This window comes from Electrophorus electricus, chromosome 15 (assembly GCF_041902795.1).
Source record: "Electrophorus electricus isolate QZ-2024a chromosome 15, ASM4190279v1, whole genome shotgun sequence".
Taxonomy (NCBI): domain Eukaryota; kingdom Metazoa; phylum Chordata; class Actinopteri; order Gymnotiformes; family Gymnotidae; genus Electrophorus; species Electrophorus electricus.
In genome coordinates this window covers 1,326,769-1,349,539 of record NC_137511.1, presented here as the reverse complement: position 1 = coordinate 1,349,539, position 22,771 = coordinate 1,326,769, and the positions used below count along the sequence as shown (strand labels likewise).

The 22,771-nt window shown below is 46.7% G+C and overlaps 2 protein-coding genes across 7 annotated transcripts in view; one reads left to right on the top strand and one right to left on the bottom strand.

Moving 5' to 3' along the window:
- jmjd1cb (jumonji domain containing 1Cb) overlaps positions 1-9,127 on the top strand; it is an 80,620-nt gene extending 71,493 nt beyond the window's left edge. For 4 of the 6 annotated variants that reach the window (XM_035533798.2, XM_035533797.2, XM_027021677.3 and 1 more), the window contains 12 exons: positions 311-438; positions 530-743; positions 1,446-1,660; positions 1,749-2,039; positions 2,635-2,803; positions 2,980-3,070; positions 3,246-3,376; positions 3,505-3,627; positions 5,747-5,886; positions 6,908-7,084; positions 7,465-7,596; positions 8,118-9,127. In XM_035533798.2, the coding sequence (XP_035389691.1) occupies positions 311-438; positions 530-743; positions 1,446-1,660; positions 1,749-2,039; positions 2,635-2,803; positions 2,980-3,070; positions 3,246-3,376; positions 3,505-3,627; positions 5,747-5,886; positions 6,908-7,084; positions 7,465-7,596; positions 8,118-8,213 (1,907 nt within the window). In that variant the 3' untranslated portion in view covers positions 8,214-9,127. The remainder of the gene's footprint in view (positions 1-310; positions 439-529; positions 744-1,445; positions 1,661-1,748; positions 2,040-2,634; positions 2,804-2,979; positions 3,071-3,245; positions 3,377-3,504; positions 3,628-5,746; positions 5,887-6,907; positions 7,085-7,464; positions 7,597-8,117) is intronic. The other 2 variants (XM_081697382.1, XM_081697381.1) reach the window with 2 other exon arrangements.
- A 1,060-nt stretch (positions 9,128-10,187) lies between these two features.
- Positions 10,188-13,742, bottom strand: nrbf2b (nuclear receptor binding factor 2b). The gene is made up of 4 exons (XM_027021682.3): positions 13,598-13,742; positions 12,882-12,966; positions 12,684-12,724; positions 10,188-12,395 (listed from the first exon to the last, which is right to left on the bottom strand). Exons 1-4 carry the CDS (start codon positions 13,625-13,627, stop codon positions 11,766-11,768), a joined length of 786 nt encoding a protein of 261 aa, XP_026877483.1. The 5' UTR covers positions 13,628-13,742; the 3' UTR covers positions 10,188-11,765.
- Positions 13,743-22,771: the final 9,029 nt, after the last annotated feature.

Below are 22,771 nucleotides of genomic sequence, written 5' to 3'. Positions count from 1 at the left end.
CTCTTTGCTCCTAGACACACACACACACACACACACACACACACACACACACACGCCCACTCTTCCTCTTTTTTCCAGAGTCAAATGCCATAGAGAAACAAGCCCTTGCTCGGTGTGGGCACCTAGAACAAAAGCAGCTTTGTGGGGTGTTGGGCTGCGTTGGCAGCATGCCAGGGCCATGCCGTGCGTAGCTGGCTGAGACATGCAAGCACATGCCTCCCGTAGTCTCTGAGTCTCCCCTCCCCCACCGCCTTTCAGGAGTGCCTCAGAGAGGATCTGTGATCTTGGTGTGTTCTGTGTGGTGTTACAGTGTTGACAGACCTGGTCAACTCCATGCACGTGCTGCGGGAGAAGTACGGCATCCGCGCGCACTGCACCTGCGGCGCCAAGCAGAACGCCCTGCACGGCAAGCTGCCGTCCACCAACGGTGTCTCGCAGGTTTGCATGCACGCACACACGCTCGCACACACTCACACACACACACACACACACACACCAGGCTTCACACTCGGCGTGCTGCCTCCCGCAGGTCCTGCAGAACGTGCTGAACCACAGTAACAAGCTGTCCCTCTGCAAGGCCGAAGGCGGCCAGCACATGGCCGGACACAAGGTGGAGGCCAACGGCGCCACCAGCCCCACCAGTGACTCCAGCACTGACAGCAAGCCCCCGCCTGCCGAGTCCCAGTCGCCACTGCACTTCCTGGCTGACCTGGCTGAGCAGAAGTCCCGTGAGGAGAAGAAAGGTATGAACGAAGAGAGAGAGAGAGAGACTGAATTAATGAATGAGAGTGAGGAGAATGAGTTAATGTGTGACATTAAGAGTGTGAGTGTGTGTATGTTGATGTGTGAGTGATTAAATGTATGGGTGTGTATGATTAAGTGTGAATAAATGCGCGAATGTGTGGGTGTGTGTGTGTGTACGGCTAACAGTATGAGTCTCTGTGTGTGTGTGTGTGTGTGTGTGTGTGTGTGTGTGTGTGTGTGTGTGTGTGTCTGTGTGTGTGTCTGTGTGTGTGTGTGTGTGTGTGTGTGTGTGTGTGTGTGTGAGACCTGATAGAGTCTGAGAGCAGTCAAACTTGACAATAACCGAACTCTGCCAGACCCACTTTGAATTACGACAGCCATCTTATTATTTCTGCATGTGTGTGTGTGGATAGTGTGCAGACCTACACAGTGCTCCACAACCCTGATGGTATCCATGCTGCTGTGCTAACCACATGTTCTGTGCAGCCTCATCCGCAATCACAAATGCTGCTGTGGGCTTAGCCCCGCCCCCTGACCCCTGACCCCACAAAGCACCTCCTCCACACATCCCCAAAGTGCCTCTTCTCCCCTTAGCTGCTCCTTTTTCAGATTTTCACCAAATGACAAGACGTGTGTGCTTTCCCCATTGCCATGGTGACAGGCAACAGACAATGCGTGTGCTTTTGCGCCTCCTCCTGCAGAGAACAAGGAGTCGTGTGCGGTGAAGGTCCGGGAGGAGAAGGAGGCGTGTGAGGCACTGGAGGCGCTGAACTGCAAGGCCTCGTCGCTGGTGGTGGGCGGCGGTGAGCAGGGCTCCACACTGAGGGACCTACTTACCACCACGGCGGGAAAACTGCGGCTGGGCTCCACGGATGCTGGCATCGCCTTCGCCCCGGTCTACTCCACTGCCTCGCAGGTACACACGCGCACACGCACACACACACACACGCGCACACACACGCACACACACACACGGTCACCACGCGTTCTGATCCCCCCCCAAGACGGGGAAGAGCGGCCGCTCTGTGCCCAACATTCTTGATGACATCATCGCTTCCGTGGTGGAGAATAAGATCCCAGCAAGTCGCGGACCCAAGCTGCCCGTGAAGGCGGAGCCACAAGAGGATGTGCGGCCCGAAAGGAGGAAGACGCCCGCCTCTGGCGAGGAGGCCCCGCCCACGACGCACGCTGACATCCCCCACTGCTGGCTATACGGCTGCAGGCTGCTGTGGCTCAAAGACCACCGCAATGCCAACAACTGGAAGCTCTTCCGGGAGTGCTGGAAACAGGGGCAGGTGAGTGACATGTCTGCCAACCAATCACAGCACAGTTGGCCCTGCTCCCGGTCCATTTGCACTCTTCTGTCAGGTTCATGACTTTAGCGTCAGAGATATCAGCGAGTAGGTGTAGGCATTGGTGTAGGGTCCGTCCTCGTCTCCCCTCCTTCCATCCTCGCCTGCTGCAGAGAGGAGTGACTCATCAGAGTTCGTTCTCTCGCTGCCCGCCCAGTCTCACCCCGGGATTCATAAACACCTCCGGCTCTCTGGCTCCAAATGACTTTTTTTTATCGCCGTGCTTTTATGGCTCTGCGGAAAGAACACGGCTGTCCGCTGGGAACGCCGCCTGGGCTAGGAGACGTGTTCCTGTCCGTGGGACTGAACCTCCGTCTAAAGACAGAAGCTTTTTGTATAAAGTGTAAAACACGGTAGAGGCTGGGGGGGGGTTGGGGTGTTGGATGTTGGGAGAGATGAAGGGAACGGACTCGACATCATCATCCGTCAGTCAGAACTTTACCACGCTGCAGCCGTTCTGCTGTAGTTAGGGCATGTGAGCGTGTCTGCGACCCCCTGCCATTGGTAACCTCCCTGTGTGCTGTGGTGCGCTCTGCAGCCCGTGCTGGTCTCAGGAGTTCACAGGAAGCTCAGCACCAGCCTGTGGAAGGCCGAGGCTTTCAACCAGGAGTTCGCCGACCACCAGGGGGACCTGATGAACTGCCGCGACGGAGTCGTGTCCAACTCGGGCATCAAAGAATTCTGGGATGGCTTCGAGGACCTGACGAGTGAGTGACCGTGAAGCTGCTTCTGAGGCGGGGATGTGGGGGCAGGTTAGGCTGATGTTAGTCGTGACTGCTCATGCTCACTCTCTATCTCTCGCTCTCCCCCTCTCCTTCTCTCTCTCTCTCTCTACCCCTCTCTCCCTGTCCACATCTTTCTCTCTCTCTCTGCTCTGTTACAGAGCGGCCCAGATCTAAGGACGGCGAGGCTGTCGTCTACAGGCTGAAGGACTGGCCCTCAGGAGAGGAGTTCATGGCTCTTATGCCGTCTAGGTGAAGGGGATTTAAGTTCTCAGTTATTATGATAAAAAATTATTTTCCTTGATTTGGATGCGGAAGGAGGCAGTTTTAATGATGGGTTACTCGCTTACTTTGTGTGTGTGTGTGTGTGTGTGTGTGTGTGTGTGTGTGTGTGTGTGTGTGTGTGTGTGTGTGTGTGTGTGTGTAGGTATGACGACCTGATGAAGAACCTCCCTCTCCCTGAGTATTCAGACCCTGAGGGGAATCTCAACTTAGCCTCCCATCTCCCCTCCTTCTTCGTGCGGCCAGACCTCGGACCACGCCTCTGCTGTGCTTACGGTACCACACCTCCCAACATACACACACGCGCTCTCTCTCTCACACACACACACGCACACACACCCCTACACAAATGTCCGTCCTGCGGCGTGGAGACTGGCTAAGTGTGCATGCGCTCTGCGCTGCAGGTGTGGCAGCGTCTCAGGAGCAGGACTTCGGCACCGCCAACCTGCACATGGAGGTGTCCGACATCGTCAGCGTACTTGTTTATGTTGGAGTGGCCAAAGGCAACGGTGTCCTGTCCAAAACAGGTAGGCCCTGCCCCCGGCCCCGCCCTGCCATGCCCTTCGGCCTCCCCTTGCTCACAAACACAGCGGGCTGCAAGAAAAGTAGGTCAGCAGTCAATTTCAGGAAGACAGCCAAGCAGAGATGGAAAAAAACCCCGCCCCAAGCCAAACGTCCACTCTCTTCACATGTCTTATCCCCCTCCCAGCCTCCTCTGTGCCAGAGAGCTCTGAAACACACACTTAAACACACACACACACACACACACACACACACACACACAAACACGCTACAGACGGTGAAGAATTCTGGAAACAATAGAGCAGGGTGGGTGCGATGGCGGAATGAGAGGACAGAGAATTGAGGAGACGCATCTGGAAGGACTTTTTCCCACCGCCCGCACGGCTGAGCTCCCACTACCCGAGAGCTCCCCTTCCTCCCCCACCACACTCCACCGAGCACCACCCGAGCTTTATGTGGCCGGATCGTGGCATTGGGGTGGAGGGGGTGGAGCTAGCATTAATGCCCCCAGCTGTCCTCTCCGACGTGACTGATGGAGAAAGGTCCCCTCGGAATACAGAAAGATTACTGCAGAGCTGACAGGAACACTTGAGTTGGCTGGGAGTCCCCTCCCCTCCCCTCCCCTCCAGCTCCCATGCTGGCCCAGCACTATTTATAAACCCACGGCAGGAGGGAGGAGGAAGGAGGGAAGGGTGACGGCAAAGCCGACGCTCATGATCGTTCCTCATCTGTGTGCTTTTAGACGCCGCACTCCCTTCAAAGGAGTGCGTGTGTGTGCGTGTGTGTAAGTAATATATTCATGTATTGGTACTAACCTTTTAGTGAGTGTGACTGCGTGTGCGTGCGTGCGTGCGTGCGCGTGCGTGCGTGAGTGAGTGAGTGTGTGTGTGTGTGTGTGTGTGTGTGTGTGTAAGTAATATATTCACGTGTTGGTACTAACCTCTCAGTGAGTGAGTAAGAGTGAGTGAGTGAGTGTGTGTGTGTAAGTAATATATTCATGTGTTGGTACTAACCTAGTGTGAGTGTGAGTGAGTGTGTGTTTGTGTGTGTGTGTGTGTGTGTGTGTGTGTGTAAGTAATATATTCATGTGTTGGTACTAACCTCTCAGTGTGTGTGAGTGTGTGTGTGAGTGAGTGTGTAAGTAATATATTCATGTGTTGGTACTAACCTCTCAATGTGTGAGTGTGTGTGTAAGTAATATATTCATGTGTTGGTACTAACCTCTCAGTGTGTGTGTGTGTAAGTAATATATTCATGTGTTGGTACTAACCTCTGTGTGTGAGTGTGTGTGTGTGTTTAAGTAATATATTCATGTGTTGGTACTAACCTCTCAGTGTGTGTGTGTGTGTGTGTGTGTGTGTGTGTGTGTGTGTGTGTGTGTGTGTGTAAGTAATATATTCACGTGTTGGTACTAACCTCTCAGTGAGTGAGTAAGAGTGAGTGAGTGAGTGTGTGTGTGTGTAAGTAATATATTCATGTGTTGGTACTAACCTAGTGTGAGTGTGAGTGAGTGTGTGTTTGTGTGTGTGTGTGTGTGTGTGTGTGTGTGTGTGTGTGTGTGTGTGTGTGTAAGTAATATATTCATGTGTTGGTACTAACCTCTCAGTGTGTGTGAGTGTGTGTGTGAGTGAGTGTGTAAGTAATATATTCATGTGTTGGTACTAACCTCTCAATGTGTGAGTGTGTGTGTAAGTAATATATTCATGTGTTGGTACTAACCTCTCAGTGTGTGTGTGTGTGTGTGTGTGTGTGTTTAAGTAATATATTCATGTGTTGGTACTAACCTCTCTGTGTGTGTGTGTGTGTGTGTGTGTGTGTGTGTGTGTAAGTAATATATTCATGTGTTGGTACTAACCTCTCGGTGTGTGTGTGAGTGAGTGTGTGTGTGTAAGTAATATATTCATGTGTTGGTACTAACCTCTCAGTGTGTGTGTGTGTGTGTGTGTGTTTAAGTAATATATTCATGTGTTGGTACTAACCTCTCTGTGTGTGTGTGTGTGTGTGTGTGTGTGTGTGTGTGTGTGTAAGTAATATATTCATGTGTTGGTACTAACCTCTCGGTGTGTGTGTGAGTGAGTGTGTGTGTGTAAGTAATATATTCATGTGTTGGTACTAACCTCTCAGGTGTGCTGAAGAGGCTGGAGGAGGAGGATCTGGATGACAACGTGAAGAAGAGGTTAAAGGACTCGAGTGAGACTCCTGGAGCCTTGTGGCATGTTTATGTGAGCAAAGACGTGGAGAAAGTGAAAGAGTTTCTGCACAAGGTTATTTACAGTTCCTGCTTCCTCCCTTTTAGAATCATTTGACACATGAATGCAGCAGAGCACTTTCTCCCTCTCTCTCGCTCCCTCCCTCCCTCTCTCTGTCTCTCTCTCACTCCTTCCTACTCCCTCTCTCACACTCCTTTTTACTGTCCTTCTCTTCCTCTCCTCTGTTTCCCCTCTCCCCCCTCGTTTTTCCCTCTCTCCCTTCTACTCTTCCTCTCGTTTTCTCCCTCTCTCTCTCATCACTCTCTTCCTGCACACTCTCTACCTCTCTCTCTCTCTCTCTCTCTCTGTCTCTCATGCGCTCTCACTTACTGGACGTCCTTATAAAATGTTCCCTTCTCCCGAGGGAACTTTTACAGGGTGTGTTTAATTACCTTCCTTGCCTGGAAGCCAGTTCTCTGCTTTTCTGTGGCTCCTGGCTGCCTGCCGTCACGCAGACGACAGCCGGATTAAAGGCGTGTCCCGGGGAGGTGTCCTCAGCCTGACCTTTCCCTCACACACACCGCAATCCCAGAGCAAACCAAGCACCTCTCTGTCCAGCGCCTGCCTGTCGGGCACAAATGCCGTCCATTAGGTGGCCCATTAGATTTGGGCAGATCTACCATAGTTCGTCTTAGATCTGGATGTTTTGATGAGCACTATGTGCTGTTGCGTTAAGTACAATGTGTGGATAAATTCTTAAGGAGGGTGAGTAGTATTTATATTAGTAGATAAGGAATGTGTGTGAACGTATGTCTGTAGTCCTCAGGGTGTCTGTCTAGTTTAACAGACACGAGACCACCAGTACACAGCTTCAAAGCCCATGTCTAATGACTCCTTAGGGCCATGGGCTGTGGATATTATATATGTCATATTATTATTACACTTCTACATGTCTTATGGTAGATTAAAACACATGGGCTAAGTTGACCCAGGCCAGTCCTGTCGTGTCATCTTGAAGATTTTTCCTTTGAAACAGAACCTTTGTGATTTATGACCTATAATGTGAGTCTCTGACCCAAGCCTGCTTCTTTGCCAGATCGCCAAGGAGCAGGGCGTGGACATTCTTCCGGAACACGACCCTGTGCGCGAGGCTGGCTGCTACCTCACCCGTAAGCTACGTCAGCGTCTGATGGAGGAATACGGCGTGCAGGGCTGGACCGTCGTGCAGTTCCTGGGAGACTCTGTCCTCATCCCCGCCGGAGCCCTGCACCAGGTCTCAACACTCATCACCCTCTTCTGCTTAAACATCTCCCATATCCATGTAATTCTAAAATTTCCTGTAGCGGTGCAGCAGCTAGTGTCAGGGGGCAGCAGTGAGACCTCGTGCTGCCGTTAACTTTACAGATCAAGGCGCCATTTGCACTTCCGCACAGTTTCACACTTTCATACATAAACTGTAGTGTTCATAAAGCACTGTTTAGACCAACTGTAGACAACAACCAGTGATGTCGCATGGTCAACTTGATGATGAAGAAAAGACTGAGGCTTGGCGAGCACGACAGCGAGGAGTGTGAGCACGGAGGCCATGCTGCATGACAGCGGCCCCACGCTCGTCCCGCGCTCAACCCGCTTCACTGTCCCTCACTCCTGCAGGTGCAGAACCTGCACAGCTGTGTGCAGGTGATCAACGACTTTGTCTCACCGGAGCATGTGGTGCACTCCTTTCACCTGACACAGGAGCTGCGCTCCTCCAAAGAAGAAATCAACTATGAAGATAAGCTACAGGTAAGAGCCTCCTCTGTGCCTCCAGCTCACCTTCACCTCACCACCTCCACGCCTCCTCTGGCAGTTCTCCACTGTCTCTGAGGTCCTCCACACCCACCAAGCCCTCAACATCCTCCGTGCCATAGATTCCGCCGAGAGATTGCGAGTGTGCATGACAGCATGAAATCGCACGAGCTCTCTGTCCGTCTGTCCTTTTATCAGTCTATGTGTGAGACTGTACGTGTTCCCCGGTTTATGTTGGATTTCTGTATGTCTGTAAAGTTCTGTAAAGAGGAACTACTAGTCTTGCTGAACACAGTGGCCCCGTAGTTCAGGCCTAGCGGGTCTCAGCAGCGACACGCTGCCCTGTGATCAGTGCTGTGGCCGTTAACGTGTTCCTGTGTAATTTAGTATTTTTGCCCCTTTCATCTCAGCAGTCTGTTCTGGCTATTTTAAGCACATGAGTCAGAGTCTGGCTGTCATCCAAATTGTCACTGAAAGTCTGTTCCTCCCTCTCTCTCTCCTCACTCTCTCTCTCTCAGGTCAAGAACATCTTTTACCACTGTGTAAAGGATGCTGTGGGAACATTAAAACAGAGTGGTGCTGAGGGGCTGGAGGAGGAGCTCGTGACCTTGTGACCCCTCCCTCCGGCCTGCGTCGGCACGCCTACAGTCGTCACTTAACCCCAAATATGCACACTAACCTTCACATCATGAACCTCCAGTGCCAAGCAGACTTTAAGAGAAGAAAAATAAAAAGACAGGAAAATGCTATTTATTTGTTACTGACACCATAGCAGTATAGCCCGAACGCTTCAGGTTAACTGTGATTTTACGGAGAATAATAAAAATAACTGAAGATAATGTGCGAGCAGCAGCACTGCTGTTCAGAGTTTAGTGGTTGTCTTTTCTTTTCTTTGTTTTGTTTTTTACTTTCTTTCATACTGTATATTGTTTCCGTAAGAATGACGTATTTATTTTTTAGGAGTTCTACGCTTTGTTCTAGATCAAATGTAAATGGGACTTGTACAGTTTGCTATTTGGGATCCTGACAGCTCACTACATTGAGACGGCTACTGTGAGAACGGATCCGGACACCAGCTGTTGCCTGTACTTTGGGAATCGTTGCTGAATTTGCAGTCCTCATGCCATATCTTTTGAAAAAATTTTAACTGCCAAACTATTGTAAACATTGTAAAGTTATATTATGTAAAGAAAGCCTAAATGAATAACACACTTCAGCATTTTATTAAGAAGTATTCACTGTAAAATGGAGACATTTACAAAAAGTTGTAATTTATTTAAGAAAATTGTCTCATTTCTTTTTCTCTTTTGTTAAGATTTACTATGGTGAAGTTTTGAAGTTGATAATGCTAAAAAAAAGAAAAACTTACTATGCTGTGTAAATATATACATATATACATTCACTGATGTATTTTTTTAAAACATGGCTTGCTTCGATTTCAGATTTTAAGAGTGCAAGTGTTACATGCTTTGTACATTGAAGTTCAAAAGGGTTTTACATTTTCCATTAAAATGGATTTATCAAAGAACCGGCTTCTGTCTTCCGTAAAACAGCTCAGCAACGACGGTCTCGGGTCAGTAACGCTCGCTCGCTCTCGCTCTCTCTCTCTCTCTCTCTCTCACTCACACACTCACTCTCTCACACTCTCTCACACACACACTCTCTCTCTCTCTCGCTCTCTCTCTCTCTCTCTCACTCACACACTCACTCTCTCACACTCTCTCACACACACTCTCTCTCTCTCTCGCTCTCTCTCTCTCTCACTCACACACTCACTCTCTCACACACACACACTCTCTCTCTCTCTCTCACACTCTCTCACTCACTGACTGATCAACAGACGTGGGATCATTAGAGGCTCAGAAGCAACGGAGCACAGCACTCTGAAGCTCGTGCTTAACAGTCCGAGCGCGCACGCGGGGCTTCGGCGCCCCTGCAGCCCTCGTTAACGGGCCGCGAGCATCAAAGAGATCCGCTCAAGGCGGACGTGTACCCGGCTGCTCTTGATCTGCCTGCGAGCGCTGAGAGAAACGGCGGCAGCTTGGCGATGAAGCTGAAGGTCCCTCGCGCTTTAATTAGCCTCGCTCGTGACTGCTGGCGAGCGCGCTCTTACGGCCGCTAATGCAGTTCACGCGGAACTCTACTGGCCTTCAATACTGCAGACTATAGCTCGTGTACTCAATACCGTGCACCTGATTCCCCACGTGTGCTCACGCGGTGAATTACAGGGCTCTATCAGAGCCGATTTATGATCAATATCAGACATTCTTTGGTACCGTTAGTCATTCTGAACAATCTATGTTAGAAATGCCGCATTGCTCCACTAGCGCGACGGACGATACTTTATATGAGCAGTTAAAAGGATGCACGGCCATAACAAACGTCATGTTTTCCCACGGTGGAAACATGTCATACACCGATACAACACTAGAGGGGGCTGCTAGCAAGGACTGCGCATTGTACTGGTTAGCACATCGCAACTAGGACGCAGGCCCATATTCCCACAGCCTGGCTTGATTATGTACTTCACACGCTCTACTTTCGGAGAAAGTTTCAGTGAGGTGTTTATGAAGAACAAACAAGCACGCTTATAGCATAGTCCTCATTTTTAATATCTTAACAATATTATACTTACAGCTACAATTGCCATTCATGCATGAACAAAAAGTTACTTTTATCATATGATTTCTGAACATTTTTTACATTGCACGGAAACAAAAGTGGAAGAGAATTTCGATGCACCTGATCACTGCTGTAAACCAACAATTAAATCTAAACATTAAATTAAAAAAATGTGGAATTGGTTCCCTCTTCATGACACAAATCCAGTGTGCCGGTTCACAGCTGCTCTGCGCCATCAATAAAAAGCTCTCGTCTTCCCTCACATATGGAAGGAATTCCTTTACTCCTGAATAGTGTGACACTGGACTGGCTGAACCTGACACTGTGATGTACTGTATGATTGTGTGGACTCAACCATCCTGCATATTCAAAGTAAAAATCACAGTTACCTGAAAAATATTAACTGTGTGATCAAAACAAACAATCAACTGTTGATTGATTACAGTACGAATTAGGCCTCAGGAAAAGAACAACATAACAACAAAATGACGTTATGTTTGAGATAGTTTACAAAGATCCTGGCTTGAACATTCATGAAAGGCTTCAGGTCCTTCCTTTGAGTCAGTTACTCCTGTTCACAAAACTCTACGATGCCACACAATCATCTTGCAAATACAAGAAACAAACAAAAATGTGTCCCGACGCCTGTGGTTGTACGATCGCCATCCTGTGCGTAATCAGACAGGGTGGTGTGTTATTGCTGGCTTGTTTGGTGACAGGTTCCTTCTGTGGGATTATGCAGGACCACAAAGCACTAACACGAGCATGCTGACACACTTTAGTGTGTCCTGGAGATTTTCTAATGAGATGAAACCAGAGGGCCGTAGTTGGTGCTAGCGGGCTCTGTACTGAGGGGGGAGGTTGGACGGAGGCCTTCCAGCTACGCAAACAACAGCAAAGTTCAAGACCTCCACAGGACACGCGATAAGCAGTGGATTGGGAAGCCAACCAGTGAGTACGTCAACAGTGGAAAAGACAGGACGCCATCAGAAACAACGAAGCAGCGTGCTCATGGTTTTCCACAACATTCCAAAAACATTCCCACACGCACATTCAGAACAGAAAATCTCATGACAAGTCTGGTAGCCACACAAACACATGCCTGATCACAGTCACACACACACACACACCATGTAGATGAAATTCACAGTGCTCACCGTCCCTGTGTGTGTGTGTGTGCGGTAGGGCCCATGTCCTGACTAAGGTCATACTCTGATGTTTTCTCAGACTCAATCACGTGCTCCCAGAGCCCGTCAGTCACAACAAACAAACATTCTTCTCACGTCAGTTCAACATGTAGGACTTAATACAATCAAAATATTCCAAAAAAGGCACGAGTCCTGCAAAATGCGTTCTGTTTTATATTTCTTTTATATCAAATAGCTGCAGTACCTAGTTGGGGCTTCATTAAAGAGGATCAGAAACGTTAGCAAAACACGAGCTTTCAGCGGCTAAGAGCCAGTCCTTATCGCTGCGCAGCCACAGTCAGGAACAGGCCAACACCTTGGCGCCAATCCCCACTCCGCACACAGGCAGGCGTCCGCTCACAGCTTCTCTCCGTCCAGCTCCTGCAGGATGTCCTCGGGCAGCTCGAGGGCGGGCAGGTCCTCCAGGGAGATCTCCTGAGGCGGCATCTCCAGAGGTGGGAGGTGCGGGATGGGAATGTCCTTGGCCTTGCGCTCCTCGGCTGCGCGCGGCAGCACCCATAGCTCCGAGCGCTCCACAAAGTCGGCGTCGGCTTCGGGCTCCTTGCGCAGGCGGGCGTTCTCAGCACGCAGGCGTTCGTTCTCGTGGGTGAGCCATTCGTTCTCGCCCACCAGCCGGTCGATGAGGCGCCGCAGGTCCTCGATGGTGGTCTGCTGCTCCTCCAGGCGCGTCTTGTCGTCCTTGTGGGCCTTGCTGCCAGTGCACGGCTCCGGCCCACCGCCCTTGTTCTTCAGCAGGTACAGCCAGGTGTCGTACTCGCGCTCGGGTGCCACCGTTGTGGGGTCGGGCCGGGCAGCCTGGCTGGCGGAGGGGCGAGGCACCTGGGCGAGGGGCTGCTCTGAGGACAAGGTGGGGAGCGTTTGCCGCTGTCGGGGCTTGCCCTCTCGCCTGCTCCATTTCCACCGCTCCTCGATCAACTGTTGCTGCTTCAAGTGACTGTCCCACTGGAGCTCCAGGGACAGGCGAGCCTGAACGCCACACAAACACAGCCTCAATAAATCACTCAGCACAGAAGATCCACTTTTTCTCAACACATCTCAGCATTACAGTCCACTGCTGATAAAAACCACAGACTGCATCCTACCAACAGATAAACCAAAAAAAAAAAAAGCTGTTTATGTCAATAAATCTATACTTTCATCTCATATACGTTTGGTACTAAAATTACATTACACCTACTATTTGTGCCCCTATCTGAAATGGGATGAGCAACTTTCCTGAAAGGTTGCACTGAGGAATGGAAAGGTTGGGCCTACCTGCTCACACTCCGTGAGTTTCATGGCTTCCTTCAGAAGTTCTGAAACATGGACAATGACACGTTACCCCACACTTCAGTGAACCATCACAGGAAGCAGGAAATGAGGACTTGCATCACCACTATACCGTGTGTGTGAATCCACCCTGTAAGACACACAGCTCAACCCTGAGCTTTGGTTTCTGAAGCAGTAACTAACCTGCAGCTTTCCTATGGCAAGTGATGGCTTCTTCATATCTGCCAGAAGCCAGCAAACGGTCTGCTTTCCTGCACTGCTGATGAGCCTGAGAGGAGAGAGCAAAATGTCGTCGGGCACCAGCAAGAGATCACCACAACTTTTAGTCTGGTCTGCCTAATGCACTATTAAGTCTCTTTACGCCTAGTTACTATCGACTGGGTTACATCCCAGACTTGGGAACCTACTGCACTACGAGTCCGTGCCAACAATGAAAGGCCAGATAACGGAGTCCCAAATCTTAAAACGATGCACAACAGAATGAAAAATGATGCAGCCGATACCCAGTTAGCCAGCTAAGCTACACACGTCCCCCCACACAGCTAGCCTCCTCTGGGAGCTACAACCTACAGGTGCAGGACGCGAGCTCCGACACCAAGTCCAACGTGAAGGACACGCTCGTGTTTTAAACCGCCAGGTGGCCCAGCTAACACCTGCTAGCTAGCCTAGCTATTTAGAGCACCTTAAAGCCTCGACATCACAAAGCCCCAGGTGCTAAGGGGTAGTGTGGTGGGGGGGTTAGTTGTGGGGTAGTTGATGCCAAAGCGCGGCCTCGTATGTCAGCGGACAAACCGCGATGTCTCAGTTCATGCGCTCCGCCACGAGCACTCGGCTAACGCTAGCTGGCTAAAATAAGCTAAGCCGGGCTAAGATAAGCTGACCAACAGACAGACACTTACGAGGTTAACAGGACTGTCCACCACCTCCATTCCTTATCAGCCACGACTAAAAACTACATGGGAGTGTCGGGCGCTCGCGCTCGCGCTCCGGGACCAGGGGCTCCGTTTACACCGGACGGCGAGAGACGAGCGGAAACAACAACTTCCTCTCGCGGGAAAACACATGACGCCGCTATAGCGTCACTTCCGGCTTAGTTTTAATATTTTATTTGGATTCTCGTATTTTCTTTTTTTTCTTTGTGCTAAGTGGTACTTATTATATTTAATAAATACGTTTTAGGAAAATAAGTTAAATCGCGATAAAAAAATATTTTACTGATTGTCCTATGTATTGGTGAAGTGGGCAGTGTTTCTAATTTACCATTGGAGGGCGCCAGATCACCACTTTACAAAATAAAAAACAAGCTCACAATCTAAATCTAGATCTCAATCTAGACACAAGAAAAGCCTCGCGTTTTGGATTCTCAATCAAAAGCATTTTCTTGCCTAGTACGGTTGGTTTGGTTGGTTCATTCAGCGTACATGAACGTACTAGGGCTTGTGAAACAGAACATATAAGTCATACACTCACAAAAGGTGAGCTTTTTTTTTTTTTTTTCCAGTTCTGCAAAATTTAAAATACAACTCATGTATGACCACGGACAAAAAGTACAAGTACTGAACAAGGAACTGCAGTTGTTCTGCAATAAATCAAATGAGTAATTTGTTTACAGTGTAACTTTTACCCAGTGACTTTAACAGTGGCTGGCACAGAAACAGCACAAGGATATTAAATAAATACAGATTGAAAATAAGGTAAAAACATGCAACTGGAAAGTGTAAATACAGAGCACAAATATAGCAATTTTTCATTTTATTGTGTAACCTTGGACCAGTGGCAGTGATGAATTTTGTGGAAAACAATTAGGCTAAGTGTAATGAATAAGCCAGATAATAGAGTAATAGAATAGAATTCTTGTATTCAAATGCAAACTTATGTCATACAGAGGACATGATGTACTAAACATAATTCTGGATGTTGTCATTCTTTAGTAACATAACAAATAAATATCTTGTCCTAATAAAAGTACTCTGACGTGTCATATCTATGTGTGTATATGTGGGTACAGGAACAGTAGCAGCTCACACCAAGCCAGTACAGTTTAAATGTCATAAATGTAACGCCATGCTGTAACACATGGTAAAATCCCCCACGTACACAGACACAGAAGATGTCACTTCAACGCGGGGGATTTTGATGTGCTTTTGCATTAACAAAAATATGAAACGCATTAGTGCATCCTGTTGTCTATAAGCATATTATTTTGACTTGTCTAATGTTTATGTTTGATATTGATAATAATAAATAAAAATTTGTATCTGAATAAACACTTATTTATTAAACATATAATATTTAAGTTTATTTTTTAAGGATTATACCCATATAAGTAGTTCAGAAAGATTAATAATGACTTCAGATGTTTTCTGTCATTTTCCAACATCATACTAAGAGTTCAAACATGAATGAACAGTGAACGTTTAATACACAAACAAAGCTCTTTACACAAACTCAGAAGGCATCAGATACTATAAGAGACCTAAAAGCACAGAACAGAGGTGAAGATCTCTTCACAGGACCTGCTTCTGTGCAGCCTGGAAACTCCAACCAAACCACCTCTCCCCGTCGTTCAGCACTGCTGCTTATTATCAGATGATATCATCAGCTCAAGTACTTTGTTTGTTTTGGTCAGTGCTGCGTACTTTGGCCAAGTGTCCCATAATTATTGCTAATAGAGAGTAGGGTAACGGCAGTACGGTCAGGTGACTCATATCTTAGAGCCCTTCAGACATATTTATACATTGTCATAATGAAAAAAAAGACAGCAACTTTAGGAATAAGAAAGAATGCTTTAACCTCTAAAAGTCCTCACTAACTATTCTGTAATGAATCTGATGGCATATAATGCTGTAGCTACTTTGAATGGTTCAGTACCTATAATAAAACTACACTAACACTAATCTGGAAACTCTGCAGTAGCAAGAGCGAAGACAGAGACTCACCAGTTGCTCTTGGGACTTTAGGAGTATCATAGACAGACCCTCCTAATCTAATTCGATTGATTACTTTAAAACTGCCTAACCTGAACTATACAGATGACAATTTGACAGTTTCGATAACTGAACAAGATAGGATATCTTTCATTTCTCTCCTTTTGATCTTATCAATTTATTTTCTTTGCAGGTATCATCAGTGAAGATCCATGTTCACCACATCTAGCTGTGCAGGCCAGCAGCTCTGCCGTGTGCCACGATCCCGACCTGAACCCGTTTAAGTAAAGGGAGTCACTGCTAATCAGCAGGCACATGCGAATTCTGTGGACTTTAACAGGCTGAAATTGTTCTGACTGTCTCCCCGGGATGAACGTGAATATCCCGATGTAGTGAGTCATGTGCATAGCTGGTCCTGTTCCCAGCACAATGTGTTCAAGAAGACAGAGCTCTGTGGGTGTCCAGTGAGCGTCCAGACAAATGTGAATCGAGTCATAATTCATTGAAAAAAAAAGAAAAGCTATACAGTGGAATAGAGCTGGAGCTGTCCTCTCTACAGGGCAGAATGTGCTCCCTCTTTACAGAGTCCATATTGCGTGTGTCCATGTGTCTGTACTGCGTGTGTCCATGTGTCTGTACTGTGTGTGTCCATGTGTCTGTACTGCGTGTGTCCATGTGTCTGTACTGTGTGTGTCCATGTGTCTGTACTGCGTGTGTCCATGTGTCTGTACTGCGTGTGTCCATGTGTCTGTACTGCATGTGTCCATGTATCTGTACTGTGTGTGTCCATGTGTCTGTACTGCATGTGTCCATGTGTCTGTACTGTGTGTGTCCATGTGTCTGTACTGCATGTGTCCATGTGTCTGTACTGTGTGTGTCCATGTGTCTGTACTGTGTGTGTCCATGTGTCTGTACTGCATGTGTCCATGTGTCTGTACTGCGTGTGTCCATGCGTCTGTACTGCATGTGTCCATGTGTCTGTACTGCGTGTGTCCATGTGTCTGTACTGCATGTGTCCATGTGTCCATATGTCCATACTCCATGTGTGTATACTGTATGATCTACACAGCCAGTGTGGTTAATCTAAATTGTAACTAACAAGATCCAAACAAGACGTCTTACTGATAGAAAGCCATCGCACAGGTGTTGAAATAAATATCTTACAGAATCTCCAGTGCTGAGTCCTACTTTGTTCTACTTTTCTAAATTTTGTCTTTCACTTAATGCTGAAATAAAACACGGTTAGTAAGTTTGTTTGTTTGTTGGTTGGTTGGTGGTGTTTGTCCCTGCTACTATCGTCCCTCTCTGGAGGTCAGTTTTGTCTTCATATACGTTATATTTTGATATTTAATATTACATATTAAAGTGATGACAGAGAGGGAGGAAGTGTAATGAGGAGAGTTGTGGAAACAGTGGATAAAGCAACAGAGAAGCGATAAAAGAAAGGGTTGAAGAAAAAGAAAATGAAAGAAGAGACAAATATGCAGTATGGAAGGATGTGAGCTGTGCTTCATGAACCAGAGCTTGAGAAAAAGGGGAAATCATGCTTGGTTAATAGCGCAAATTTGAATAAACCTCAACTCTGAGCACGTGCTTGTCGGTGATGGGCCGCCGGGCTGCGTGGCTACCCAAGCGCTCCTTGTGCCTCGGCTGCCACGTCGCTATCTGGCTCACTGCCCCACAGTTGGGAGCTCGCGCGTCCAGAATCCGCCAGTGTCCGGGCGTGGGAGGTGGAGACATCGTGTGTCCTTTCACCTGCATGAAAAGTATCGACGAGCCAGCTCAGCGCCCCCGAGGCCCCCTGGGACTCCTCGGGAAGCAAAAACCCCCAGCCCACGATGTAGCTCCTCCGCTCTACACATTGTCCTGTCCTCTCTCCTCTGCCCTGGCGTCCAGATTGCGCTTAGACGGGCCGTTTGGGGAGGCAGGTTCCTGTGCTCTTTCAGAGTGGGGAAACCCACACAGCCTCCCACACACGCAGGCCCAAAAGAGAGAAAGGGAGTGCATCGAGCTGTTGAAAGCCATTCCCTCACAGACAATAGGAACCCCTGGGTGAGCTAATGTGCTCGACAAATATTCCTTCCTTTACACTACACATGTTAAGCTTGCAGACCACTTCTGGGTCTTGCAGTGGTGTCAGGTGTTCCGCCCACAACCCAGAATATGCGCTGGATCTTGTGGGAACGGCACAAGCACTTATCTACAATTAAACCTCATCCTTAAAGTTACGTCGCATGATCTCTGTTTGGGCTCTGAGGCGAAACCAACTCTTTTCTGTTTTTATTGAGCGTGAAGTTTTATTTAAGCAAAGTAGAAGTCAGTCAGGTTTTGCTGTCAAAGATCTGAGAGATGTGATGTGAGAAGGAGAAGTGGCCTACCGTTAGACAGTTTGGGAGGTGACAGACAGGCAGTTATTAGTAATCAGACAGAACTTTGTTTGACCACAAACTCAGACTGGGATTTGTAAACACACTTGTCAAAATGCTAAAACTCTCCTTGATTTTGTGCATTAAACTTGTACTGTCAGTAAAACCCTCATCCAAAAGCAGAATGAGAGAATCTCAAAACATTTAGCTGCATGTTTGAAATTATATTTCATTTGAGTTGCCCAAAAAAAAGCAAATTGGTTTATTATAACAACGATGTTATTGTGCAAATCACAGTTGACCTCGAGTGACTTTTGAGAGTTATTTGCAATGATAATGAAAGATGAGTCACGCTTTCTCTTCCATTTCACTGCATTTGAAATTTGACTATCTATCCACTATGAACTGATCTCTTACATGTTAACTAGTCCCACTCTCAAATTCATAGCATTCAAAGATTTCCACATTGAGTTCTTTTGCCATTTTGGCAGGGGGATAAAACCTGTACATTGAACGTAACTCATAAAACTAATGATTCCATAAATGGCTTTTCTATATTGCACTTGGGAAAGATACATTTACAGAACTGTAGATATTATTACAGTCATAACTCTGCTGACAGAAGCAAATGGTAATGACATATTAGAAATATGAATATGAAAATATTCCTTAGGATCCAGAATAAATCTCATTCCCCAAACAGATGGATGCGTTTGTGTCAAATCACTGTGAACTAAGAAAGAAAATCTCATTTGGATGGTGTTGCTCTCTGAGAGAAGAGTGCTTCTCACTGAGCAATAATTTTACAGTTTTAGTGAGCAGGGCACAAGTACATACTTGTGCACAAGGTGCACAACAATATGCAACGACCCCGTAGACGTGATCTGGGCATTTTTAGCACATGCAAAATGTGCTGTCCATTTCAACACCTCCACACCAGTGTCTCAGATTTCCAGCAGTCTGACACAAGGGCCGTCTCGTCCCAGGACAGCTTAGCTTAGTGTTAGAGTAGAAGACTCCTTAGGTTGTGATGCTGGACACTGCAAACAAGGTGATGGACAGAAAGACAGAAAATGACTAGATAGATAGATAGATAGATAGATAGATAGATCGATAGATCGATAGATCGATAGATAGATAGATAGATAGATAGATAGATAGATAGATAGATAGATAGATAGATAGATAGATAGATAGATAGATAGATAGAGAGTTGTTTGTTGAGGGCTGGAGGGAATCAGTCTCTGGCGATCCTCCCACAGGTGCTGAGACGTCTGACAGACATCCATCAGCGTCTGCACTGCTGGGAGTTTCCTAAACCTTAAATAAGATTTGTGATCAGAAATCGTCCACTAGCTGTTTGATGTGTCGCCATGCCAACGATCCTAGAATGTGTTTCTGTGTCACTGCACGGCAGTGTTTGATTGTAAACGGCTTAATGTACATATTGTCAGTACAGTGAGCACTGGCTGGGTGAAGGGGAACTGTATTTCTAACCTCACCAGTGGGCACAGACACCAGTGGGCACAGACACCAGTGGGCACAGACACTGGAGATAACAGGAGATGCTCACTAAAGCCTTAAGAATGACAGATAATAAGGCCCCAAGTTTGAGGTTAAACATTTCAGTATTTCAATGAGAACATTTAAGCAGTACATTGCATGTTTTAAAAAAGTAACCAAATCACTACTGAGAAACACAGCTCAAAGTTGAAATTTCTTTTGGAAGCTGTGCATGAGACTTGCAGTTTTCAGTGACCATGGTGCAATGTAAAGGTAACTGAAACATTCAGAGACCTGTATAACACAAACACTCCACACCTGGATCAGCCCATGCTCCATAACATTTACAATTTGAATGTTTAATACATATCAAACCTGTACGTATATAATAACACTACAAAACTAGAGTTTGAATATGAATATAGAAGAAGCTTGCTAGAAGGGTTAGGGTTAGATAGAGACAGACAGCATGAAACAAGTACCACTCATTACGGAGGTAACTGTGCAGCTCTGTTTTTTTAAAGATCTTTTTGGTAGGAGGCATTGGGTGAAAGAGAATGAGTATGTCATGTTATAGAAGGAAACAAATCTTTTAGGTTGAAAAAAAAAGCTTTTCGGTTGAATTTTTTTTTATCTGGTCAAGGAAATACATATTTATAGGAGCAAAGGAACACAGTCTATAAAAGTTTAGCTGTTAAAAAAGGCTTGTAAATTTTTTCTGTTTGCTGTTTTTATGACTTTATGTCAGGTGTGGGTGTGTTTCACAGAAAAACAAAAACTCACCCACTCAAGACTGCTGCCACTGCAATATTACCAGTTCTTACTGCTCCAACTCTACACTTCTGTTAGTGGCATTCACCCCAGAGACCCAGAAGCCTGCTCATGCATATATTAGCCCAGCAATTAGACTGACACATGACTTGTAATCAAACCGTGACCCCTGACCCCAAGCCTTAGTGACTGTCATTTGACTACCCCACAGCAGAAAAAGCCTGGAGGTAAGCTCACTTTTAATAAGCCGCACGATTACGCTACACGTAAACACCTTGTATGATTTCATTAGCGGCCTCGTAATGCCGCGCGAGAGCTCGCATTTCTCCCGAACTGAACTGATAGGAAACAATATCGGCCCTAAAGTACTTCTAATGCACTGGGCGCGAGTGGGAGGAACTGGGGGAACTGGGAGAACTGGGAATATGGACGCCGAAGTCTTTCATTAAGCTGCAAATGAGTGGGATGCAGAGGCATTACCGGGCCCAGCCTAAAAAAGAGAGGCATTAAAGGGCAGTTGCTAATGTCTGTACATCAGAGTAGGAGTGAATTAGTCAACGCGAGTCCCGGACTGCTAATACCAATCAAGTCGAATGCCGATCGGTTGTTTCAGATAACAAACAAGATGTAAAGAAGGAGGTTGAAGACAGAGTGAAGTGTAAGGAAGAGCCCACGGAGTCTGAGGAGACAGAGACATGTAGAGGAGGAGGTTAACGCGCATGGCGCTTTAGATAGTGAGGTCTGTGGAAGACGAGAGCTGGTGTTTACAAATCTTTGCTTTGTGGATTTATCCAGTGAAACCGCTGCCTTGCCCGATGCTTTCAGAATTCGTAATTTCATATTTCATAATTCCTTTGATCATTTTTTTTTTCTTGTTAGAGATCACACAAGATAAATGTCTCATTTACGTAGCACCTGCATTCTATGAATTGTGGGAAAGTGAGCGAGAGAATGATGGTATTTATTAGATCTGCTGTCACCAGAGGACGGACCAAACTCCCTCCACCGCTTCGAGAAATCCGAGGCAGCTGGCTGAGTTCAACTGTTTTTAATTGCTGAGAAACAGAAGTCTGAGGCCAAAACATCATTACAGGATAAACTTCCACATCAGGGCATTACTGATGTTATTACATGCTTTATTGCCTCATTTTGCTTGAGAGGAGAAAATGGGTGAAGAATTTTGGTGTGTTCTTCACAAAGTTAAGCACTGTTTAGCTGTATATGCCGCATATCCAGATTACACTCATCACATCAAATTAAGCTGTCCTGCATGTATAACCATTTAGCAGAAATTGATTTTCAGAATTTTTTCGAAAGACAAAAATATGATAACGTCAGTGACATGCTTTGATTTTTAATCTTCAAATCCTGTAGCTCCAAGCGTGAAATCCTTCAGGCTCTGAAATCAGTTCCATTGTTAGACTTATGGATATGCTTTTGTGTTTAATATTCATTATGGACTCCAGGGGATATTAACTACCCTATCCTCTTAACAACCACAGTGAATTAAACCCCGTCTATAGGAGAGACATACTAATGGTTTTCCCAAGCAAAACTGCCTTGGCTCAATCACTCCCCAGCAGGACTAGGGGTTATAAATTGCCTAGTGCCTTTTCTCATATCCCTGCCAGACAATTTACGGTTGTAACGATCTTTCCAATCACCGGCATCTTTATAGATGTTGCAATACTGCCAATTGTAGTAATTCTATTGCAGCTCAATCCAAAGCTAACTTTTGCACATTAATCAATCTGGCAATATTTCCTCCATGACTGCTTCTGCTACTCGAAATGTCTTTTGATTCCTGCACAGCCACCATCAGAATCACATCCTCTTGTCTGAGGTTGGGAACTAAAACCTGTGTTTGGTCTGAGGTCAAAAGCTAAAAGGAACAGAGGATGAGCTTACAGGTGCTCAGGGCTTGTCCCCAGCCGAACCCAAGACTAGTAGCTTGATGGGAAACCGGACCCATACACTTGTACACTTTGTGATGTCTGTTGCAAAAAGTGCTTCATAAATAAATTGGGCATCTTGGGAAACTGACAATAAATTAGGCTTTGAAAAATTAGACATTGAATATTTTACCAGTAAAACTTAGAAGCCCTTCTAACTCCAGCACTGCTGAAAGGGTGACAGGAATTGTTATTATATCCCAGCTGCCAGACTGAGTGGTGCTTGTATTTTCTATAGGACACAGAAAGAGATGGAAAGTTTGGGAATGGAGAATTATTGGCCTGATCCAGTGTATATGTGTTCCTTTGTGGCCTTTTTGTTTTTTTTACCATGCTCAGTGCATTGCAGTGCCTTGGGAGTTATGCATGGATTGGGACAAGCTCGGAAAAAGATAAGAACTGGACCATGTGGGAGAACGCACACACACACACACACACACACACACACACACACACACACACGAGCCATTTTGCACTTGGCGTGTGGCAGCAGCAATTTTGTAGCGGCAACAGCGAGTGAAGAGACACTCGAGAAAATAAGCAAGCTGAACAGG

Coding starts and splice junctions, on each gene's coding strand:
- nrbf2b (XM_027021682.3), bottom strand. CDS start 13,627: ATGGAGGTGGTGGACAGTCCTGTTAACCTC. Junction 12,967..13,597: donor TGGACAGTCCTGTTAACCTC/GTAAGTGTCTGT, acceptor CTCTCCTCTCAG/GCTCATCAGCAGTGCAGGAA. Junction 12,396..12,683: donor AACTCACGGAGTGTGAGCAG/GTAGGCCCAACC, acceptor TGTGGCGTTCAG/GCTCGCCTGTCCCTGGAGCT.